This window comes from Ambystoma mexicanum, chromosome 6p (assembly GCF_040938575.1).
Source record: "Ambystoma mexicanum isolate Mex_15411 chromosome 6p, UKY_AmexF1_1, whole genome shotgun sequence".
Classification (NCBI taxonomy): domain Eukaryota; kingdom Metazoa; phylum Chordata; class Amphibia; order Caudata; family Ambystomatidae; genus Ambystoma; species Ambystoma mexicanum.
Window position 1 is genome coordinate 78606887 of NC_090935.1, and position 8436 is coordinate 78615322.

The 8436-nt window shown below is 44.9% G+C and overlaps 1 protein-coding gene across 1 annotated transcript in view; it reads left to right on the forward strand.

Annotated features, from left to right (window-relative positions):
* LOC138510676 (vomeronasal type-2 receptor 26-like) overlaps window positions 1-6980 on the forward strand; it is a 236911-nt gene extending 229931 nt beyond the window's left edge. Inside the window, exon 10 of the mRNA XM_069626456.1 lies at window positions 6076-6980. Within this exon, the coding sequence (XP_069482557.1) occupies window positions 6076-6980 (905 nt within the window). The remainder of the gene's footprint in view (window positions 1-6075) is intronic.
* Window positions 6981-8436: the final 1456 nt, after the last annotated feature.

The following is an 8436-nucleotide window of genomic DNA, read 5'->3' on the forward strand; positions in this document are numbered from 1 at the left end:
CCAGTGAAGAGATTTCAGAGCTGGAGAGAATCGACTCCTGAGTTTGAGGCCAAGGACAAGTCTTGCAGTCCTGTTCTGGATAAGTTGTAAAGGTCAAAGAGTAGAGTCAGGAAGATTTAGAAAGAGGTTATTCCAATAGTCCAGCCTAGAAAGGACTAGAGCTCTGGAGACAGTGAGCTGATGTAGGAAAGTGAGAGAAGGAAGACTTCCTCTGAGGAGGTGCAGCTGATAGTTTGACTTCTTAGAGATGTCAGAGATGTGAGGAGAAAAGGAGAGGGGAGAGACGAAGATGACACCAAGGTTCGTAGCCTCACAGGAAGGAGCAGGAAGAGGGCCCAGAATGGGTGGCCAGAGTGAGAGAGGAAAGGAGCGAGCGGGTGTCCTAATGAGGAGGATCTCAGTTTTACTGGCATTAAGGCAGAGATCAATGGCGGCACACCATTCCTGAATTGCGGCCAGACAGGCTGGTATGAGAGAAGAAGCAGAGAAGGCTGAGCGGAGCCTGAATGAGAGCTGAGTGTCATCAGCATAACATTGAAAATTGGAGCAGAAAGTAGCGATGTGTTGGGCAAGAAGTGCCAGCTAGTGGTTGAAGAGCCAGGGAGAGAGGTTAGACCCCTGCAAAACACCACAAGTAGAGAGAGAGAGAGAGACAAAGATATAATAGAGTAAAGACCCCAGTTGGACATGAGAGTGTCGGTCGGTGAGAATTGAGGTCAACCAGGCAGTAATACCAAGGTTGTTGCAGAGGCGATTGAGCAGGATGGCATGGGTGACGGTATCAAAAGCAGAGGCTAGACCAAGGAGAATGAGGACAGAAGGGAGATTAGAGTCAAGATTGGAGAGCAAGTCTTTATGGATGTGCAGGAGAGCAGTTTTCGTGTTTCTGGCAGCTCTGAAGCCAGACTGGGGTCATGGAGGCAACCAAAAGATTCAGTATGTAGATTAAGCTGGGAGATGGCCAGATTTTCCAAGAGTTTGCCCATCAAAGGAGTGATAGTTAGCTGGAGAGGAAGGATCAGCCTAGGGGTTCTTTAGAAGGGGGTGCACAAAGGAGGGCTTAAGGCAGAGGGGAAAGTTCCAGTGCTAAAGGAGTGATCGCAGAAATCGGCCAAGGCCAATTATACTTTCATTGACTTGGCCCTTTTAATGTCAACACTCTTGCTTTTTCATGCAGGGCACTCCCCTAGGCATAGTTATCAGACCACATGGTCCACCCATTACATGTCATGCAACCGATACCCCTTTCTTGGTACTTGTTCATCAATATTGCTCCAGTGCAGGGGTCCTCTCAGTCTAGGTGCAGTTGACAGACCACTCAGTCCACCCATTATAGGTCACACAACCGATACCCTTTTTCCAACTGTTTTTCCAACAATTGCCCAATGCTTTCCTTTGACAATCCTGATACAATTTCTTGTATCAGGATTATTTTCTTCCAACAATGTATCGTGGCTAGCTCGTCCACCATTCACTTGATTACACATTTGATACGTCTCTGGCTCTTGCCAATAAAGGTTACCCCTGAACCTTTCAGTTCCTTCACCTCTTGGCTTGTGTAAATACTTATTTCTCTTCTCACATCCTTCTTGGGACTGTACTTGCTTTGCCAACACTTCTATTTCATTCAATTAATTCTGTGGTATTTGCTACCTACACAATGCTGCTTTTATTCCATTCAAAACATGTTCATTAATTGCTTTGTCTCAGTGCAGCATTCAGAAGTGCGAATTCAATCATACTCCTTATTTGCTTTAATTCTGTATGGTATTCAATAATGCTTTCAGTTTGTTCGGTATTCCAAGCTCATGTTTCACCCTTGAAACCACCTTCAGTTCATTTCAAGATTATAAGCACTTGCTTCAATATTCAAAAGTGCTTATGACAGTTTCCAAAATGGGCAATATTCAGGAAAGGTTTATTGCCGGGTTCCAGAGCGCCCCGGTATGACTGTTCCCCATCTTCACTCACCAACTTCAGGCAGCAGCTCCTGTCCGTTTTGTTCCTTTCCTTGCTTTGCCTTTCTAGCTTCCACAGTCTTCGCTCTTCTCTTGCAGAGGTGGGGAGAGCGGCACTCCATCCCCTGGTGGTTTGTGACCACCGGAGTGCATTGGCACCATACAGGTTCTGCTTGCGCCCGACAGGGATGGTGCGTAGGACTTCCCAACCTTCTTTGAGCTGCCTTGGCCCCAGGATACCCGGTGCTTGCCTGACACGGCTTCCCCTGATTGTGTCTCTTGCACCTGTGTCTCTGGTCTGCCAGCTTACGGCTCCAGCCGGCTCTATGCTCCAGCCTGCTCTGCGACTCCCTTTATTGTGAACAGCCTGCATGTTTATATCCATTTGGCTTACTAAGTGATCACAGATAGTGGTCATTTAGCCCAATTGCCTGACCATAGTTAAACAGTCTTGCCTAGCTCCTCCATCTGAACTCCTCTGTAGCCCTCTTCTTTGCCTCAGTACCAGGGTGGTGTTTGGGGGGAGTTGCATACAAGGAATTATTCACAACTCTGAAAGTTCATTTTGATAAGGGAATGGGGGATACCATGTCTCACCTAAGGTTACCCTCTCCCCAGTCCCCAAGGACCCTCCACCCAGGTGATCATCCCTTGCTTCTCCACCCTTTTGGGTCAGAATCTAAAAGCGATGGCCTTTCCCTGGCCACCTGAGAAGAGAATCCAGGGGCAGGGGGTATGAGGATCCGCTCAGGTTCTTCACAATAACCAATTACCCTGCCTCACTCTTCCTCATCAAAGTTCCCCATTAGTCCTGCCTCACCCTTCCTCATTGAGGGTCACCATTAGCCCCGCTTCCCTCTTCATCGTCCCAGGGTCCCAAGATCCATGCCCCTCACTGCCTTGTCCTGTACCCCAAATCTGTTGCATTATCCTGCCTCCCAGTAAGCAGCTTGCAGCTAATACCACACTGCGATATAACCCACTCTAGTATACTAATGGTCCCAAAGAATACGACTCCGTCAAATTTGTTGCATAACCCAGTCAACCAAACTCTCAGGCCTATCCTTTATTTCATTGAGATACAAAAGAGAAAATAAATAAGAAAATCATTTCTTTCCTCCTTTATACAAAATATATTACCAATAGAGGGCAAAATGAATTGTAATACATGCACACATCTGGACATTTCTTTTTAACTATTAGTTTGCACATTAGCCATGGGTTCCTTCTGATGAAAATTTCAAAAACGGATAACTAATACTGTGAGAAAAAAAACGTCATTAGTTGGTTAATAAATCTTTCTTCCCTTTTAGATGTCAGCGCACAACCGCCAACTAGTGTTACCATTTGGGAAAGTTCAGCTTTTCTGCAGGAAAACAGGCTGTGACTGATAGCATGCATTTTCATCGTGAGGATTATTTCAAATGTGGGTGTGAAGATGCATATTTTCAGTATTAGAAAGAATCATCTCACTCAATGAGGTCCTGTGTGTGTTGTATTAGTCCCTCTTCCTGGTACCCCGTTTCCCTACCTGTGTCTTCTCCCAATACCCTGTTTGAAATGTATTGCATTATCAATTTCCCATTACCCCTTAAACCCCCTTGCTTGTCCCAGTATCCCGTTAGATTTGCCTAGCTCTTCTTTTTTCCATTACCCCATCACTCCATCTAACTCTTGTCCAAGTACCCCATTATTACTCTCACTTTTCCATGTCCCAGTACCACATTTTCCCATCCGTATTCTTCCTGGTCCAAGTATTCCAGTAGTAATCTTTTGCATTGACACAGTCTCCAATGCCACATCGTGGTACTCCATTAGTAATGCGTTGCATTATACCGCCTCACTGTTCCTCATCCCAATAAACCCATTACCCCATCTACCTCTTCCTCATCCCAGTATCCTATTAGTAATCTTTTGCTTTACCTCAACCTTCCTGTTCCTTCACACTATACGTGATTACCTCTGCATCACTCTTGCTGATCCCAGTCCTCTATTTCCTTTTCCTATCTCTTTATTTGTCACTTACCCCATTATCCGATGATCCACACATTATTCTTCATCTTCCCCATACGTCATTTTGCCGCCTCTCTCTATCTTCTCCCAGTACTACCACCTCATTCTTCCTCTTCCCAGAACCACATTACATTGCCTACCTATTCCTACCCATTCAGCTACGTTCTTATCTCTGTACCCCATTACACCTCCTCACACTTCCTCAACTAGATGAGCACATCCTCACTTTTCCTCCTACTGGTACCACATTGCCATGCATCTTTCATTCCAATTCTTTATCATCGCCACCATCTGCCTCATCCCTCTATTCTATTACCCCCCATTCAATCTTCAATTTCCTGGTATTTCATAAACCCCAATTTGTCCCAGTATCCCATTAGTAATCTGCTGCATTACCTCAGCTCACTTGTTCTTGTTCCAGCATCCCATTATGCCCACCTCCCTCTTTTTCGTCCTGGTAACCTGTTAGTAATCTGGTGCCTTGCCCCTGGCTCCTCTTCCTCACCCAGAATCCCATGCATCCCGACCTCCTTCTTCCTAGACCCTGTTCCCCATTACCTTTGCATCAATCTTCCTTCTCCAGTACCCCATTATCCCCACCAGAGAGTGAGGCACAAAGAGAGAGGCGAGATCATGGAGAACAGAACGGCAGAGATGGGGAGAGACAAGTTGGAGGATGGAGTAGTAGAGGGAGAGGCCAGTCAGATCAGGGGAGAAGCATGGAGAGAGATGGATACAGATTAGTAGTAAGGTTGGGAGAGGTGTGAGAGGAGAGAGGGGAGTGGTGGCGAGTGAAGAATATCGGTGGAGTGGATATTTTACAGGGAATATGAGAGTCTTGAGTTCCCTTGGGTAGTCCTGGAGGCAGACAGCTAGAGAAGGGCACTGCCTTTAGGCCCTCCTTTAAGAAAGGGAAAGCACAAGACAGTAGAGATAACCTGGCATAAGTCGGGCCAAGTTTGGCTATCGTAAGTCGGGAGTTGGGACATATGTGCTAGGGAGGTGGAAGCAACTCTTTGTTCGAGGATTCAGCAAAGTGAAAGGGTTAAACATGGCATTTGAAAGGGAAAGGTTTGAGGTGTCCCAGCATTTTGCCTCTTCATGATGGTTCCGGTTCAGGCTACTGTAGTCCTCCCTATATGAGAGAGGCAATACCTGTTGCCATGTTAGGCCATAGACAAATCTCACACACTCATTCTTAGTAACTACTGCAATTGCACAGGGATTTCTGGAAATGACACCCTATAATAAATAAAAGGGGCCACCAACACATCCCACATAGTCAGCTCTTAAACACAGGCTGACAGCATTATGTTTGGTGTAACCTAACCCTAAGGGACCAGCGGTCCCATATTTTCATTTTTGGTATTCACATTCCTGCTAATTGTTTTGATGTGTACATATTGTGTAAATATGCTCAGAAGCACAGAAGGACGCATCACACAAAATGTCCCCAGAGTAGAGGTTGTAGCATCTTTGTCATGTTTGACCAAGCCTGCAATTGCAGAGGCACAGTAATGGGTGATTACGTTGCTCCTTCCTCTGTCAGTCCATCACCACCTACAGGAATTGGAAGTCAAGTTTTGATTAGCTCTGCAAGTGTTCTCTCTTTCCCTTTATCAACTTCATTTCAGCTATTCTTCCCCCCACTTCCATTTCTCTAAAACCTGGCTCTTGGAAGCAACTCTAAAGGTGTAACTGGTGCCTCCAAAAACACCATCAAGAAAATAGACACATAGATGTTCATGAAAAATGATAATTCTCTAACACGGGAGTATACATGCACTCATATTGTGAGGGGGACCTAATTACTTATTAAATGTGCTGCTACATGTGCACCTGTAATGCCTCCTTACTCCCATGTTGGGCATACACAATACAAGTAGTAATAATAGTGTGTGTTTTAATGCTACCTTCTTTTAATAGAAGTAACTACTAACTGTTATCTTCAGTTTATACAAAGCTCTTTGCATTGAATGTGTAACTCACTGAGCTAACTCAGTAGATCCCTTGTGGATATGAATTGTAATGAAAACAGAGCCAGCCATTTCAGATTAAAATAAACACTGCATCCTGTAAAAAGATCTTTGTTTGGTTTTTGCAGATATGGTAAACTGCCTGAAATGCCCTGAGGATCAATCGTCCAACATTTGGAAGGATGGCTGCATTAATAAGGTCATTGTTTACCTCTCCTACTATGATAGCCTGGGCATGAGCTTGGCCTGTGCAGCTGTTGTCTTGTCTATATTAACAGCTGGAGTGCTGGGAATATTTCTCCGATACCGGGACACGCCGATAGTGAAGGCTAATAACAGGGATCTCAGCTACACATTGCTTCTCTCCCTGGTGTTGACATTTCTCTGTTCCCTCTTATTCATTGGACGTCCTGCAAAATTGACATGTCTGATCCAACAAACTGCATTTGGAATTATCTTCACTGTTGCTGTGTCTTGTGTATTATCAAAGACAATCACAGTTGTCATTGCCTTTAATGCCACCAGGCCTGGGAGCAGATTGAGCAGATGGATGGGGTCCCGGGTGTCTGGTTCCACGGTCCTCTTGTGCACTCTGGGAGAAGTACTAATTTGTCTCTGTTGGTTGTTGACCTCACCACCTCACCCTCACACTGACATGCAGTCTGAAACTGGGAAGATGATCCTGCAGTGTGCTGAGGGCTCTAGCACTGCCTTCTATGCTGTGATTGGTTACATGGGACTGCTGGCCTTTGCCAGTTTCATAGTAGCTTTCCTTGCCAGGAACCTCCCTGACAGATTCAATGAGGCCAAGCTCATCACATTCAGCATGCTGATGTTCTGCAGTGTCTGGGTATCTTTCATCCCAGCCTATCTCAGCACTAAGGGCAGGTACATGGTGGCCGTGGAGATCTTCGCCATGCTGGTTTCCAGTTCTGGGCTGCTGGGCTGTATCTTCATCCCCAAATGTTACATCATTCTGCTCAGACCAGACATAAAAACCAAAGAATATGGAAATTCGAAGAATAAGAGATAGTGACCTGCAATTATATTGTGTTGTATATGTATGATATGTGTGTAGTGCCTAGAGGTAAAATGTGTCTGTCTAAAATTGGGGGTCTCTAGTTTCAATTAATTGGTGATTTATGTCAGGGAAATGGATTAGAGTGGACCAGTTTGAAAAGAGGGATTACCCTTGAGTAGAAAAGTGGAAAGAACATTGAGGTTCAGCAAACCTTTGCAAGGAACAAACACTTTCACCACTATTGAGATGTATACAAAGCAATCCTGCTCGACCACCATTTAATGAGAAGAATGTTGGGAGTTTGAAAAGTTGGGCAAGTTACCATCAAATATGAATGTTTTTCTAGAAAGCAAACTTGCACTACCAACAAAACATCTGCTATTCATTTATGTAAACTTGTATACACTGCTGGCCCTGACCTGAGCATCTTGGAGCACTTTACAAACTTAGATGGATGGAGGTAAAGGGAAGTCTCACATTTGTATTGCAGGATAGGAAGATCAGGGTAGACAAATGATAGTGACAGAGGGGATTTGGCTGGATTAGGTGGGGGAAGCAGTATGTTTGCAGATTTTGCAAAATGTACAAATGGAAGAGGTGGAGCAAATGTAGGTTATTTAGGGCATTCCACACTCTGGTGCGTCATGGGTGAAGGCCTGTTTCTCTGTGTAAATCACCTTGCAGTGTGGTATGTGTAGGACAACATTTGTCTTGGCTTGACTAGTGTTTGTGTGGTTGATGAACTTGAATTTGTTATAACGGTTCTAACGGTTCTTGTGGTGGAACGCTTCTTAGATGTTGCAGAGACCTTTAAAGGTTATTCTTTGTGGTTTTGTGAACTGGTGGAACTTGCTGGAAGTGAGTTATTGTGATACATATTTTGGCAGATATAAATAATGAGGCTTGATGCTGTGTTCTGTACAGTTTAGAGAAGGCTGGGGAGTCCAGTCAGGAGGACTTTTTTATATTCCAGTTTGGGGGTGATAAGTGTCTTACCTGCATTGAGGAAGTTTTGTGGGACAAAGATGTGATTTATCTTGCAGAAGAAGTGGAGCTGAAGGTTGGGTGCATTGGTGACCACAGCTATGTGGGTTGTGAAGGAGATGTGAAGTTTGATGTATCCATATATGTATGTTTAGAATTTTATAAACCTGCACCTTGGAGCTGTGTGAGCTGTTGGAAAACAAAGTTGAGCCAAGATTGTAAGAGGTCCCTCCCACTTTTAAGGAAGTCTTATATTTGCTCCTGGCCGCATGATTCAGCACGTGCACATCAGGAAGTGCAAAGGAAGTGTACTATTTGCTGACCTGCACCCTGGAACTGTGTGAGCTGTTGGAAAATGAAGATGAGCCAAGATTGTAATAGGCCCCTCCCACTTTTAAGGAAGTCCTATATTTGCTCCTGGCTGCGTGCATCAGGAAGTGCACTCGGAAGTGTGCTGTTCACTGACCTCCACCCTGGAGCTGTG